The following is a 17085-nucleotide window of genomic DNA, read 5'->3' on the forward strand; positions in this document are numbered from 1 at the left end:
AGAAGATTAAGGATGACTTGATTACATTTGTATGTACGTATGCAAGAACAGAAATTTGGTCATTAAAAGCATTTTGGTTTGGATAATATGTAACAAGAATCCAACGTAAAACACTGAAGCTATACAAATCTAGGTGACAAATAAGACACTTCCAAGTGCATCAATATGATACAAGATAGCTGGCTCTCTACAAAATGTGCAAGGCAGTTTAAATAGATCATTAATAGCTTCAACAGTTACTCAAACAGCAAAAATGAGCCTTGCTTCAATTCTCTCTTCCCTCCGTCCTCAGCCTTTTGCATGTATTCCTGAACAAGAGCCCCTGAGTTCTCCATTTCCACTTGAAGCAGTAAGACTATACCTTGGCAAGAAGGGAGAATCCCACTCTCTCCACCCCAGCCCAGAGATGTGTTCTGCCCCCCCCAGGCAAGAGAACTCTGATCCAACTGAAATGTAATGGTAGGATTGAGAGTGGAGATGGTTACGTTTCAACCTGAACAGCAAGCTGATCAGATTGCACTGATTCACATAGTGGGTTTAGCAGAGGGGATGCAGGAGAAACAAGTACGCAGGACAAGGAAAAGCCAGACTCTTCCTTTTCAACAGCAGACTTTAGCTGACTAACTATACTGCAAAACTGTACCCTCACACTAGCCTCCATTTCACACAGCCTTGCTCCCCTGGCTTCTCCAAAGAGTGTTCTGGTTTTGTCGTGTAGCAGAGATGTGCCTTAGGCTGACACTACCTTACCTTCCCCAGAGGTTTCCAGTCGGAGGAACTGCGGTGGTGATCACCGACTTGCAGCAGCAGCTGACTGACAAGGCCAGGAAAGAGCAAGGAAGAAAGGGAAACCACTCCCCCCCCAGTAAAAAAAAAAATTAAAAAAAAAGAGAGAAGGAAAGAGAATAGTCAAGATGCACTGCAGCCCCATCCTCCATAGAAACCCTCTCTTCCAGCTTGCCCCCTGCAGCAACCTGCAGAGATGACCTGTAAAAGCACCCTTATGAAGTTCAATAGATGACATTTAACCAGGGCTACAAAACTATTTTTTATATACATAAAATATAACTCCAGCCACGTCACATGTTCTACCTCCTCTGGCTTTTTTTGAACGTTTTCTAATCTTACAGCACATGAACTCTAATGTTTTCAGTAACTTACTTTCTTCAGGAGGCAGAAAGATCATCGCTATCATATTCCAAATGCTTACGATGATTTAGGGGCTCATTACACTCAGACATAACCTAGGTTTTGCAGGCAGAGAAGCAGGTGCTCGATGCTTAAAGCAGCAAGTGACGTCAGTACAACACTCTTTGAGCATCTTGTGTCAAAACAGTAATTCTTCCCGCTGTCGCTCTGAAGGTCAAAAGCTTCCTCACAGTTGAATTCACTGAACAAGCAAAGCTGGGCATGCTACTTTATCTTACAGCCTGCTGACAATTCTGAATGCCAGAGTCAAATTGCCATTTGTGGAAGATAAAAAAAGGAAGGCAAAACAAAAACAAAACCTTCTTGGCTTTGTCAATCTGTTCCACAATGTAGCAGGAGCAATTTCAATACAACTGTCATTGTGATTTCCCCCCCCCCTCTCCCTAAATGAAATTCAAAACACTTTTTGAAGAGAAGAAGGAATAAATTAGTATTATAGCTTATGTTTCTCCCTCCCCTCTCACCTCTCCTCCCGTATCTGGAAATTTACGTGCATATACAAAAAAGCCTGCAGCTACTGGCACACTCTCTAGAGAGCAACAAATAAAATAGCAGCAGTATAGAGAATTCTTACATCTTTGTATCATATTAAAATATCATATTAAAAAGCCTTATGCTTTCCCTTTAATTCCAATTGTATTTAAAAGGCAAACCTTGACAAATATCAGGAAGTTTTTCTTGATGAAACAGTTTCCAGTTCTGCAAATGACAATAATGTGGACAAAATGCCATAAAATAAAATGCTATAAAATATACTAAATACAACAAACCTACACAGAGGATGTAGGCAAAGACAAAGCATACCTAACCTACCATGTCCTTTCACTTTCTAGTATGTATCTTAAACCTCAATTTCCTACATAGCAAAACAAAAAAGGGGATTTTATTCAATACTAACCAACTCTAGCCAGACAGCAACTCACTGTGATGCACACATGGCTTTTAATTACAAAGCTGTCTGTAGGCCCAAACATGAGATAGCCAAGGGTGCTTTTTATTTCATAAAGGAGAAAATCTCTTCAAAAACATCTCAGAACAGAAGCAATTCCAAATCCACAGCAGCCAGCAATTAATTCAGCCATACCAAGCTTGTCTGCCTGTGTTGTTATGCTAGAATAGAACCTCACTTCATCTTCCTAACAGTCTTTAACAAAAAAAAAAAAAAAAAAAAAAAAAGGAGGGGGGGGCAGCCTTAAGGGCAGCAAGGGACAGGGCTTAGTGTTCAGTGTAGAGTAAAAGCAATATATTAACTCTGCATTACTGTAAAAAGTGCTGGTCTTTCCTTTAATGCTTTTGTATGACACACAGGATTTTTAAAGTTCCTTCAGCAGATGTATTACCTCTACCAAAGCTAACCTCATCCCAGGTTCTGCCTTAACAGATAGAAGTCATCTTCTGCCTTGTTTTTCTTCATGGAAATCCATGTATATTCACCATCATAAAGTTAACAGAGAACCATATAAGAGAAAATCCCTGAACAAGTAAAACAAGAGGTTCAAGCAGAGAAACAGCAATTTTTTGAACCAGATAATCCAAGTTAGCAAAACCAAATTCAATATTTGAAGAAAGCGTACAGGAGACACAAGGGAGAATTGCAGCCATCAGTGCAAGACCTACAGTGGAAGGCATTGAGCCTTGGGCCTCAGAGGTGTTCAGTATGAACCCGAACCTCTGGATCCAGATGCACCAGAAATGTGGAGCAACCTACATACAAGTAAGATTACACAAGCAGAAATAGCAAGGAATTGCCAAGGAATGGCAAATTCTAAGTTGAACTTGCAGTTAACTGGAAGCAACACAGGTTTATTTTGAAATATCACAAGCAATCATGTTATTTGCCTGTAATAGTTTTGTTTGTTTGTGAAAAAAACCTAGCACAATGGTGCAGTGAAAGCAGCTTTAGAAGCACCTTAATTCAGGAATTTCAGTTGCATCCTGGAAAAGAAAGTCACACATACAATAACCTAATGGGCAGCATAACACTTGATTTTGCAGGGATCCGCTGAGGGATACCAATACAAAAAGAAACACTTTAGGCTTAGTAACAGCATTTTTAAATTATGCGTTTCCAAGGAAGTGTATGCAAGTATAGGCACAAAAGAAGTCTAGGTGGCACGTCATAGAAGTGAAGAAAAAAGAAAAACAAGAGCTATCAGCAGGTAAGAAGTTAACAGATAACTTAACAGTAAGTTACAGTATACTTACACAATAGTCTGCACAGGAAAATTAATAATTCAACTGGAATTGAGACAGAGCTAACTTTGAAAGCCAGAAGTTAACATAAAGTGCATGATCAAATTTAATGTTAGAACTAGCATTTAAGAGTTGAAAATAAAATAGAAATCTATGCCTAAATGCAACAGCTGCTAATTTCAGAGTGAAACAAATGGATAAGAATCATGTCTTTGGGTCTGGTGAACAGTTGTTTAGCATAGTAACTTGGATGTGTAAGGAAGCAGAAATGCAATAAACAGAAATAATGCAATTAAGGCAAGCAAGGAAAGTGTTCTAGCTTGGGTAACTAAAACAGCTGTTGATAACAGTCTTCGCTAGTTTTGTCTTCTATAGATAGCACAGAAGAGAAAGTAAACCACTTCAGCCGTATGAGTATTATTAATTATACATTGCTTAGTTCTGCTTTTGCTGGTTTTGGTTTCATTAAATGCACACAAACAAAAAGGGAAAGATGTAATTCTTTACAGATTAATTGCCATAGCTGAACCTTTAAGTTAAAAAGCAAGAGGAAAATATGAGCAAATAAAGGTAATAGAGAAAAATGGATCTGACAAAAGTTGGCTTTATTTCCAAGAGAAACAAGTTTATCTTAAGGGGGACAGATGTGTTTCCTATGATTAACAGCAACAACTGAAAAAAGTAAGCATCTCCATTTCCACCATTTTCAGGATTATTAGAAATTTTTACAATGAATCAGCAATATTGTTTGTGTCTTAAGATGCAGAGAATAAAGCTGCATTATAAAGAGAAGTTTTCTTTTTCAGAGATGTACTACTACCAGTGGACTAAAAATTATACAACCAGAATTGACCAGAATACTCTGACTCCACATGGATGAAAAATTAATGCAACCAAGAACAGATAAAGGTGAAATACTAAATCTTGGAACTTCTCAAACCAATGCTGAACTAAACTGTGATGATTAGATATGAAAGGAAGCAATAGAAACACTTAGCTTTTCTAAAGTAGAGGTGTTAAAACTGGAAAATATTACTGGCAGTAATATAAATTGCACCCAAATGCAAGTGGTAGCAATAACGACTACTAATAGAATATTAGACACTATAAGTAGTGGTTTATTGCCACAAAAATATAAATAATCACATGAATAATCTGAACAGTCGTGGGCAGGGCAGGAGGAAGGTGGGGCGGAGAGAACACCAAAAAACAAGTGTCTAGATTGGTGTAAATTCCAGGCATGGAACAGAATACCACCATGTCATTAGGAGAAATAAAAAACAGGATCTTTTACATCAAAAAAATAAAGAGGACTGCCAAATAATAGATGCACAATCCCCACTAGCATTCCTGAAAATAATCCATCAGTCACTTTGGATACCTAAAGTGAGAGCTTGATGTATCACTAATGGTATATTAATAGAGCTAAAAACGTGTTATGAAAAATGGAGTTATAGCAAATTCATCTGTCCTACATGAATACAGCCTGAAGAATGCTGTACTTGAATGCAGCAACAACTACTTGCATGCAAGTACTAATTAGCAGTTAATGTTTCTCTCACCTATGATACTGGAAACAGCTGCAGGTGTGTTCTTTCCCTGTATTCAGGCTGGTGGGGATGACATCAGAAGACTGAACCCCATGTGGAAAAAACAGTAATGTCCTTCCTGTATATATCCAGAATGAAACATATATAGCGTCCAGCCATTTCATGCATTAGCTAATCAGAATGCTGGAAGAATGCTACACTGGGGTTAATATGGCTGGAACAAATTTATTGATGAATCATGATAAATAGAACAAGAAGCTAAAGTACAAGGAAACACCAAGTCAGAAAACTCCATATTATGTTAGAAAACCAACAGCTATTATGATTAAGTGATGCAGAAACCCTATTCACCACCTGTGTATTGTTCTTAAAGGATACTCACAGCTGTATTACAATTAGGTTTTTAACACCCAAGAGGGTTTTTTTTATTTCAAATTGCATTGTTAATAATAACATTTAAAATTCATCAACACATTGCACACAGGTTTTCACATCTTAGCACTATGATTAACAATACTGAAGATACCACACCAATTGATAAAAAACATTCTGAGGCCCAGATGACCAATATATTGGAAAAAATAGATATCCATATTAATGTGGTACATTCCAATACGGGTATTGTCCAAACCCAGAGGGAAACGTAAGGACTTGTCACAAAGATATTAATATTGATATGAATGAAGAAAGAAAGTGTGTATAAACTTGTGTTTAAGCACCAGAACAGAGGACTCATTAGCAGAAGGTCCTGTGCTCTAACAATGGGAGGATAAGGTTGCTGCATTTCACAGGCACAATCTCCTTTTTCTGTTAGCCCAACAGGACAGTGGGCTACAGCAAAGCACCACCCCAGGTCTTGATAGCTAGTATGCACAGGCCATGGTGTTACAGCAAGCTAAACCACTTGGGGGGGGCAGGGGGGAAGAGCTGGTGCTTGTGAGTGCAACAGTGAAAGTGGGTAAGCATAAACTTAGACATTTTGTAAATAATTACCACCTTCCCCCTCCATGCAGCCTTTGTTATGCTAACTTCCTACATAAGCAAATCCCTTTATCTAGATAGTTTGGGTTAAGTCTAGCAGCAGTACAATACTTCTGCCTATAGTATCTCAGTTTTTCCTCTTATCTGAAAAGAAATACATATAGTGATTAATTAAAGAGCAGTAATACTTACAACATACCTTTGCAAAGGGATATTGAAAAATTTTTAAAACTGTATTTGGAGATTACTTTGTCTATAAAGAAATCCTATAAGAAGCAATGAAACACAGATGCAGCACACTGTAGTTTGAGTATATAAGAGGCACAAGTATGCACACACTCCCACCAAACAGTTTTTTGTGTTACAAAACAAAAATTGTGTTACAATTATATCTACTTTACTATTTTGAAATTAACAAAGATTTTTGACTAACAAATTAATACAGATTTTAAGGACACAGAGAACTATCACCTCACCTAGAGAGAACCCCAAAAATTTCTAACTTTACTCAGGTTTACTATTAATTCACTATTAAGAAGACAAGACTATAGCTTTACCTGAGACCAAAAGATAATCAGTTCACCTGTTAAAAGATCCAGGGAAGGTATACAAGCCCTCTATCTCATTTTGAAGACAGGCTTTGATGATAAAATTACACAGAATGTATTTTGTAAACACCAGTTCTCACTAAAAGAAGTCAAATCCAGGTTAGGGACTGATTTAAAAGGAAAAGTTGAAATCCTAAGTGTTTAGCAGTTAAACAAAAGGCATCTTTGAACATACCCAGCAGTAAGCCATATGCTGTATCTCCAGGAGACTGCCTTCTAGATGCTTCTGCTGAAGGCAACACTCCTTCCTCCAGCGTAGGGAACTCCGTCAGGTCATTTCTATTGCAAGTCAGGCCAAGCTTTGTCTCTGAGGCAGCAGTTAAATGGCTGGTATCCACTTCTGCTGGAAGTTGATACCATGACTCGATTTCCTAAGAACAGGTGGAAAGAAAAAAAGTGCTCAAGCATCAAGAAAGTTTTAAGACATATATCCGAAGGAAATAAAGACTAAGTTGTGAAACAATGGAATTATTGCTTCTAAATTGCATTTCCTATACAAATACTCAGTTTTTAATGTAAAAGAATTATGATGCACTATGAACTGCTCAAGTCCACAGTCAGTTCTCACTACTGCCTAAGCTGTCATCTCTCTGATCAACAGCCTTCCATCACTTGTCTGAAACTGAGCTCCATCTCCAAATCCTGCCACTGCAGAAGGCTTTTTCCAAACCAGAATGAAGTCTCTCACTTGGAACGAAAAATCTTGATATGCTTCAGTAGGATGCTCGGCCAATACAGTTGCCGACGCTGCGTAGTAAAGATGGTTTGCATTGTACAACTGGGGATTAACAAGCAGAACAGTTTCTAATTTGTCTTGAACGAAAGTTTCTAGTTACAGAAATTCTGAGTTCACACAGACAATGCCTGACAACCCCAGCCAATTCTTTGGCATATTTTAAGAAAAAGACTTTCAGTTAGTGTTCAAATGGAAAGAAGCATCTTTAGTTCACATAATTCATTGAAGAATTTGCATTGGGATTACTGGGGAAGTAATTAAACAGATAAATTTTAATTACAGAAAAGGCACAGACCAGTCTTCAGTGCAGAGAATTAAGAATATCAATCATTTATAAGGCAAACCATTATCATCAGTATATATAGCTTTCTTGCTTATATTAACATATACGTAATTGAAAGTGTCCCACTGAATTGGTAGAAGTACAGCACTATCCCTACTCAACAGCTGCAAGCTCCTCTAGCTTTTGAACCACTACTAAGGTATTAAAGGCTACTGTCCACATCAGAATTTTGCTATATGAACTATAATTTTTGCACAAGATTCTTATAATCATTTGGAAATAAAATTTTTGATCAACTCAGTCTCTTCAAAACACCTGTGATCTTATGCAGTTCTCAGAGTAATTAAATATTTGGCAGCATATCCATCAGATAGAACTACTATGACTGTATCTCAATGTGAATACAGTTTTCCTTAATCACATATGAAACACGTCATTAAAACTAAGGTCTAAAAGTAGTCAGATTTCACATGAACTGAAGCATGGCTCTGTACTAACATGTAAACCAGTTATTTCGAGGTAGACAGATGTGACATTTTAAGAGGCAGTAGCAGGACCACAATTATAGCAGATTACAAAGGGAATACAGATCAAAGATACTGTTGCAAAGAAGAAAACATTACACTGGAAAATATACTAGGTTTATAACCAGAAAACAGAAAGAAGGGGAAGGGGGAGAAAAAAATATTAAAAAATTTTAAAAAATTAAAAATCATTTAACTACTGAGGATTCCGCTTTGAATGACAGATGTCAGAAAGCTTTGTAGCACTTGGATCAGGACTAAATGACTTGTCAGAGCTCACAATAGTCCTGGTTTTCTGCTGTTCCAAGATAGAGAAACGCAGACCTTTACAGGGCAAGGACAGTGGCAATCTAAATTACACAGATAGAGCACTTTGTATTATTTTCAATCACATAATTAACCTGCAACCACAAGCAAAACAAAGCATAGTACAAATACCCAATTAGTGGCAGTTTTCTGACGTATTGCTTCTCCTAGGGAGATCCCACTGGTAACTGATGCTTGGGTTTCGCTACTGCTGCGGCTTAATGATTCTTCATTCCAGCCACAATGTGGTGGAGTTGTTGCAATAAGCTAAAAGAAACAATATGTGCTTTTAAAACTGAAAATAATTTCTTGGCATTTCAACATATGTATATATTTATTTAAGTAATGAACAATGAAATATATAAAACACTCAAGCCATCCCCAACGCCAAGAGTTGGGTGTCTACCTCAACGTACTTAGACAGTGACCTAAATTCCATCCACAGCCCCAAAACTTAACTAAAAGAGGCAGATTCATTTGCCACTTCAGATCCCAAAAAACAGTAAGCATGCTTGGCTAATGTGCAGAAAATCATTTCCAAGGGCCAGAAATTTATTTCTTATTTCCAACCCATGTAGATGCAGCCCTGAGGGAAATCACAGAATACCAAAAAACTCATCATCTTGATCAAAGTCAGGTTCTGACATTTGTCCTGTCTGGTTGGGTTTTTTAATAGTTATTTATTTATTATTTTATTATTAAAAACAGAAGGTTTTTAATTATATCAATACTGTAAACTAAATTTTAAAGGGCATCTTATGTAAATATATTAAAGCAACTCTAGGTTGATTTCTATATTATAATTTAGCAATACCTGACATACATAGAGGGGATGAATTGAAGTTAAATTGGACTTCTGCCTAGAAAAGCAGCTGTAACATTTTTTTTTTCCCCACGAGATAACAGAGGAAGCTGTTCTGCAGTGAGAATGAAATTTCTTTTCCACGATATCCCACGCCTGAGGTCACAGCAACTGTAACAGCTTTCTCCAGACAAGACAGACAGACAGGTTCAAACACAATGGTATATAATTGTGAAAATAGACATTTCTGGAAAACCAAGGTTCAGCCCAAACAAAAATGTTCCAGGAAAGTAGTTAAAAAAGACCTGGAGACTAGCACTGGACAATATCAGGTAATATTATTAATGCAGCAATTTAACATGAAGCCTCAACCAGGAGGACGTGTAGCTCCCCCACCTCTTTAACACCCCTCTCTGTCCTCATCCTCTTCCTCATATCAACTCTAGTTCCAGTTTAACTCACTAATAATTTTTCAAAAAGCCAAGCTACCCTCAGAGGTATTTTTTAGTGACCAAGCCAGGAAATGGCAGGATCTGAAGACCACTGCAGTGCGCCGGGCAGGAGGAAGTTCCCCACAACCTACTCCTGTACTGTGAATTATGTATCTACTGTCTGGCAGTATCTGGCTGCTGTGAGAACTACAACGGCCCATAGTATGGGCAAGTGACATGTGAAGGGCAGAAGTAAAAGGTCACAGACTGAGAAAAGGAGAGGGTCAGTGAAAGAGAACCAAGTGATTTCCCAGAAGCCTACCTTCTACATGAATAGTTATAAAACTTTTGGATATATGCCTTCAGTTATGAAGTCCTCCAGTCAGTGACAACTGGCTTTTTTTTCTTCTTTAAATAGATTTCCTGATAAATTGGTCTAATACTTATTTGGAAATTTCCATTCAGTAGCACAAATCTACCTTGATAGACTGAGCATACCATTTCCAACCTTTACGACAAAAAAAGCAAGCTATAAGAGTTTTCATGAAGACATTGATTACATTCTAAGAGATCAGACACAAGCTTAAAGTCCAGAACAGAGACCTGTTTCAATGTAAAAGAAACATGTAAAATTCAGCATTTAAGATTGTTTTCTTTAAGTGTAATATTATTACCTACTAGTTTAGCTAAATTGGCACCTGAATTGTTTCATTCTTATGTACTAAAAAGCTGGAAAGGATGTGAATAAAAGCTTAAATTTTTTTTTAATTTATTACAAGACTGCTAGTCCATATTGGAACTTAAGAAAGGTGAGTTCACTCTTGACTATTTATGGCACCTCAGTTGTATGTGATTCTTATACAAAACATAACATCTTCAATCCATCTACAAAAAAGAAATTACAGCCATCACAAATGAATCTTTATCCATCTCATGTTCCTAAGACGCCATTAATTCTGCCACAGAGACAGTGGAACTACAAGTTTCAGAGATAAGCTGAGGAAAGCCCCTTCAATTCTGACTCACCTGTTCAAGAGACACCTGAAATAATCACCCAGTGGCTGGGCTGTCACCTACAGAGAGAGAGTTTGGGCCTTCCCTCTAATCCTGAATTATCAGGCGTTCAACCTTGCAGTGAATAGCTTATTTTCACCCTTACTAACTCCGAGAACACGCAGAGCTGAAGGTAGGCTGAACTTCTCTTGCCTTTAAACATTTGGTCAGGGGACTGCCAAGACCCACCGGCAAAGCACCACACAGACTCCCATTAGCTTCAGCCCCAATTCTGCCCATGAGCAACAGGTAACCCTTAAACTCTTCCTCCCTGGAAACTGCAGCCCACTTCACTTGTAAGATGGGATTCCAATTCAAGATTTTTCCTTTTACCCCCTAAACACCCAGTTTTTCCTTTAAAATAAGCCACTTGCTCAAATGTCCGACTGCAAACTAAAGAACATCATTGGGGCAACACCTCTACACTACACTTTTCAGGCAGTTACAAAAACCTCAACTCTACATAGTAATCTCAAAAATTTTAGCTTCTGGAAGGACAACAATTCCCAGAATTTCAGTACCATATGCCATCTTAAAATCTTCCACAAAACAGCATTACTGAAATAAAGACATGATGTAGCCTTCTATACAGGTCAGCGCTGTCAAGTAAATTACTTGGAATGGCGAGAATATTTTTGTCCATGTTTAGAAAAGCTATAGCACTCAAAAGGAAGATGTTTATTACTGATCATGTGCAAATCACACCTATAAAACTAGGACTCAACCAGGCAGAAAGTACTCTTCCAAATTAATTCCCTGCACAAAATAAGTTTGTTTGGGCTTTGTATTGGGACAAAAGGTAGTAATTGTAGCCTGTATGCATATATTCAATCCCTATTGCATTTCCCTAGTTCCTATTGTTCATTCTAATTAAGTCATTAAAAGAAGCAGCACTGAAGTGAACTTGACAATAACTCTGAATGCAAAGCATTCAAATAGCTATTTGGTAATTTAATTAAGGCCTATTATTGAAAATTTGGGTTTACAACATGCATCTTCAGAAGAGGGCAATTTTATTAATCCAACTGGAAATCAATAGCATTAGGTAAGGGACCCATACTGTGATTAGAAAACAAATTCCAAAAAAAAAAGCTACTGATTTTATTTAGATAAGCTGAGCATAGCTAATTTAAGTGGGTGTTCTAAAAGATATTAGAACAAATGAGTAATGACAGCATTCAAGATCACACAACAAACAAAAGACTAAACCAAACTGTGCATGTTATTCTTCATTCTCCCCTTTAAAATTACCTCCTTCACCCTATGGTGTGCAATTCCTCTCAAAATCATTTAATTACTTATATACCTGTCAGCCACTTAAATTATAATCCTTTTTCCATGCTGCAGCAGTTGCGTCGCAGACTTCCCTCTCTCTACCCACCAGCATGCCAGAGGAACCACTTCACATGAAGAGAATTCTTCAGTTTCCAAAGACTACTGTTTAACTTGCTTTCAGGAAAAAAAAATTTGACTGGCAACCTAAAGAAAATATCACCAAGATAATAATTCCATTAAACCTTATAGCCAAACTTTGAATTTGAGCCTTTTCCCCATACAGTTTCAATGTACCTGAGTGACATATTGTCACAACACTACAAGGAAAACAACATGAAAATCATCATCTGAACAGGTTTCTTCTACCTGTAGCTTCATTTCTTAATCTTTCACCAAAATATTTTATTACAGAATGGGGGGGAAGCACAATTCACTAAAGTCAGCAAGAATCTTCCTCAGAGAGAGAATTTAATTTGAAGAAGTCTTGGGCAAACAGGGATAAAATGAGAGTATAGAAGGATAAAGTACAACTGAGCTTCTACTTTGTGGAAATTTCTCTCTCAGAAATACTTCCTCCTTCCAAACACTCCCTTAGCACTTACAGTTTTCAAAACCCATTCACTTCACATTAGAATTTGGAATAGGTTCAACCAGTCTTATTTTGGGAAAACAGAGCCAAACATGTATCATATGCAGATTTCTCAAGAAGAAATGCTAATGAGTTATGATGCGATTACTACAAATAGCAATATTCTAGAAGATTCAGAGTACAATTATATCCAGAGCTACCAAAGGCTCAAATACTCAGTCACCCAGAAGAGCAGGAAGGAATCAAATTAGTATTACTATTGCTAAGAGCACTTACATAGCGCCTTGCATGTAAAGGCCCAAAAACATTTCATAAACAGTGATTCACAGCACTACTTTAGAATGTGCATGATAAATATTTATCCTCCTTTTACTAGGCACAGAGAACTTAGTGTACAACAATATGGCAAATCAGCAGCAGAGCTGATTCCCTGAGTAGTCTGATCTGACCATAATGCACATCTCTTACTTGGTGCTCTAAAATTTCATCTGTCTTTGCCTGTAGGTTATGAGAGAAAGTCAAAAAGAAGAACACCTACAGCATCACAAGCCAAGGATATAAAAGCATGAATAAGAACGTGAAATGAGGTAAGAAAGAAATATTTGTATCACAATTAGGTAACATGATACCCTTTACAGGAAATATTAAAATAGGTAAGTAGCTGCTGTCATGGTCACAGTGATGCTATAGCATCATGAACATGAAAAGTGGCCTGCACAGTGGCAAACTGTAGAAGAAGGTGGCAAAACTGTAGAGAAAACGTATTTAGAGTCAATTTCTGTTATAATTCAAATGATTTTGCAGTGTGCAACTCTCTAAACAAGAAGCACACTTCTTTTGTGTTTAAACAAGCAGAAAAAAAATATGGCAGAAAAGCAAGAAACATTCATTGTTAGTCTCCCAACTCCATCCAGATTTACTAGTTCTGATTTCCAGCTGCTGTTTGTCAACGTTTCTTATCAAATGCCTGTAAACTACTGATCTGTCTGCAATGCTATTGGGGGGTGGGAGGCAGAAAAGCAAGAAACACTCATTGTTAGTCTCCCAACTCCATCCAGGTTTACTAGTTCTGATTTCCAGCTGCTGTTTGTCAACGTTTCTTATCAAATGCCTGTAAACTACTGATCTTTCTGCAATGCTATTGGGGGGTGGGAGGGGAAGGGGATTTGAATTGGGGCAGGTGGAAGGGAGATGAAGCAGAACACCCTGAGAAAGGAATAGACTTATAATTAGTCAGGAATTCTCCAATGAAACATGCTCCTCAGAAAACATCAGTAGCGTTCAACCCAAGAAATCTCACGTGAAAAAAATTACCATCAGTGACTGATTCTCCCAGGAAGGCAACGATCCTGAAAAACCAACCAACCCAATAAGCCAAAAGCTCTACAAATCCAGAAGCAATCCTACTGCCCCACCTTCAGAGCTGCCCACCTAGCAAATGCTCAGTGAAAACTAATACATTTACCCATTCCAATACCACTATTTAAATCATTCAACTCTTGCACATCATCAGAAGAACCATGTCCACGCTTCTCTCAAACTGTATTAGTTATACCAATGCATTTCATAAAATCCTCCCAGAAAAACCTAAGACTTCTTTGGAGTTTGCTCTTTCAAAATTTCCTCCAAAGCAAACAAAAAAAATGCAAGTGTTACAAAACTGCATATACCCACAACTGCATACATCCAAGTTTTATGCTCCAAAATCAAAGAGAATTAAAAGCCAACCATGCCTGAGATACTGAAGTAATAGGAGGACCTTAAGGAAAGATGAACACTTCCTGAAGTCAAATACTTCCCACACAAGTAGGATTCTCCTGCTAGCACCAGAGCATGATTTGTGTTTTCACATAACAAATGCCCCAGCTCCAAGTGGCAGGGCTTAAGGCCCACACACTCATCAGCTGTAGTTTCTAATGCTTACGTACATAAGGCTGTGCCGTGCCTTTAGCAGTGCTCTTCAAAGGAACCTGACACAGCATTGACAAAACACTGTAAAGGAAATAATCTCTCCTTTTCAAAGACAGCCGAGTCACTAGGACCTCATGGGTTAGCAGCTGGAAGGAAACAAACAGGCAACAGCACATTCTGTTTCATTATTTCATTTTAATCCTCATACCAAAAAGCAATATTAAAGAAACAGCACAATGGAAGAAATCTGCTACATATTAGTACTCTGTGTACCACGGTACAGGGTACATAACAAAGCAGCTGCAAGCAAGAAGTTAGGATTTAGTAAATTAGTATAATCATCTCTGAGGGCTTCCATGTAATTAAATTCAAATGACATAAATTTAACAAGGTTTTTCTTCCTGAAATCCAATACATCAAAAGTTAGCTTTTGCTGCTAAATACATAATGAGAGGAAAAGACAAAAATAAAGCTGAATAACTACAACCACCCCCACATAACACAGTGCCATTAACTTAAATGGTAGGAACAGCAGCTCCTGTTTGGCATCCTTAACTGATGCTACATTTCATAGAAAGAAATATGAATGTTTCTCAGTTTTGAACTGCTGAAAGTTTGAGTATCCAGGCTTAGCTCTCCATACTTTATTCTGACCCACAGACCACTGAAAATATCCCAGTAAAAGTATCATACAATAGAACACAGCACAACACAGAAGACGACATAGATAGATATGGGAAAGAAAATTCCCTAGATTAGTAACTCTAACAATCTGATCTTCCCAAAACATCAGAAATACACTGTAATTTCTTCCAAACATGTCATTTCATCTCATTTTTCCCTCCTAAAAATCAGAGGTATGTGGCCAGGTTAATTCAGTGTAAATCTGGGTTTCAGCTTCCTTACCCATCTAAACATGCAGCTGCAAAATCATTAACCCTTCAAAAACAGGCAGTGTAGTTCAGGACCAACTCTTCCAACATCAGCAAGCATTTACACCAAATTAAGGTGATCACGTAACAGCACTAGAGGTAGATCCCACTCTGAACTTGCCTTTGCTGGATTTCATCTTGCTAACTTCAGGACTTATTTTCCCCCATTTTGTCAAGAACATTTCCAATTCCGATACCATTTTCCAAAGCATTTATCACTTTCCCCAGCACAGCCTTATCTACTTATTTTCTAGGTCTCACCACCTACTAATCATGCAATTCATCAATGAAAATACTTAACCAGGGAAAAAGATAAAAAACTGTACCTGAAATGCCTTCCAAACTTGCTGCGTATTTCCTTAGTTCATCCCAATATCAAAAACTCTTCTGAGGTCACGATACAATCATACTCCACCACCCCTTCAGCTACTAGATCACTTACCCTCTCAAAGATGATAATTAAACAGGTTTGATATCAATTGTCCTTAACAGTCACACTGTGTATTTTCTTAACAATTTATTTCAAGTGGTTCTAAATAGTTTGTTCTAAATTCTTGCATTTCTGTGCTTTTATCACCTACTCCTAATGGAAAAAGAAGCATACAATATAAAAACCACAGTTAATGAATAATTAAATAAACAGTTTATATTTCAGACAAGCATGAATTTGACTGTCTGTATACACAATTAGTTTTGAATACAGATGCAGAAAAGTCCCCCTCCTACAAACCCCAGGCACGTTTGCCAAATAACTGGACCCAAATGATGCATGACTGAAATCCCTTCACAGGAGGTTTCTACATAGCTACACAACTTGTACTACATACTACAAGGTTCTAGTTTTTGTTTGTCCATTAGTTTATGTTCAAATTGCATGTGCTAATAACTTTTTAAAAATATAAAAAGTTGTCACAAATAATACTTAAAAAATCAAGCTTTCCAGCCTGTAGCATGGCTTTCTCCCCTGTCTAAGATGCCTTACGAAGCAGAAGCAAACTAAGGTGCGAGCTCCCTCCCATCACCTGTACCGACAGTGCAGTGCAAGCCTCATGCCACTTGGAGTCAGCAACCCACTGCTGCAGGGCAAGGTCTTCCCCAGCTGTGGGGAAGGAACAAAGGAACATGGAGAAAGAGGGACATATTTACCTGTTAAAACATGGAATTGACCACTGTGTCCCTGAAGATTAAAGAAACAATTTGGCCAGAACACAAAGAATGTAGGTCCCACTGTCTTAACCTACCTGCTCATTTCATGGTGCAATTATCAGCTTGTAATGAACGGTCAACGAAAAGCAAAGCAACTGCTGTGCAAAAGCACTTCAGAGGCTACATGCAAACTCAGAATTCCCTTACAGTTACATAAATGCGACTGCACTTCACAATAACCCAATAATTTCATTTATTGTGGCTTTATAGTCTGTATCAACCCTACTTTGTCTGTCAGAACATAGTTAAAAAAAAAGTCTCATTCAAATGCAGAATAAGTTTTTACATCAGAGATTTTTTTTTGTCAGAAGCCCAGTGCCACAAGTTGTATGAAAATTGTCAGCATTTAAGTCCAGGTACTGAAACAAATAACAAAATTCCCAAACAGTTCAGCACTAGAAGTTCATGTATGAACGAACATACCAGTAAATAATAGAGATTTCAAAAATATTTTTCAGAAAAACACAACAATGATTTGGTGCTGTCAGGTATGAGA

General features: G+C 37.7%; 1 protein-coding gene across 6 annotated transcripts in view; it reads right to left on the reverse strand.

Annotated features, from left to right (window-relative positions):
- The window catches only part of ALMS1 (ALMS1 centrosome and basal body associated protein), a 74254-nt gene that overhangs the window by 52048 nt on the left and 5121 nt on the right, over window positions 1–17085 (reverse strand). For 5 of the 6 annotated variants that reach the window (XM_049792677.1, XM_049792676.1, XM_049792675.1 and 2 more), the window contains exons 2-3: window positions 8523–8657; window positions 6717–6912 (exon numbers count right to left, since the gene is read on the reverse strand). In XM_049792677.1, coding sequence (XP_049648634.1) covers window positions 6717–6912; window positions 8523–8657 — 331 coding nt within the window. Of the gene's footprint in view, window positions 1–4964; window positions 5071–6716; window positions 6913–8522; window positions 8658–17085 lie in introns of those variants that run through there. The other variant, XM_049792678.1, reaches the window with a different exon arrangement.

This window comes from Accipiter gentilis, chromosome 3 (assembly GCF_929443795.1).
Source record: "Accipiter gentilis chromosome 3, bAccGen1.1, whole genome shotgun sequence".
NCBI classification, from domain to species: domain Eukaryota; kingdom Metazoa; phylum Chordata; class Aves; order Accipitriformes; family Accipitridae; genus Astur; species Astur gentilis.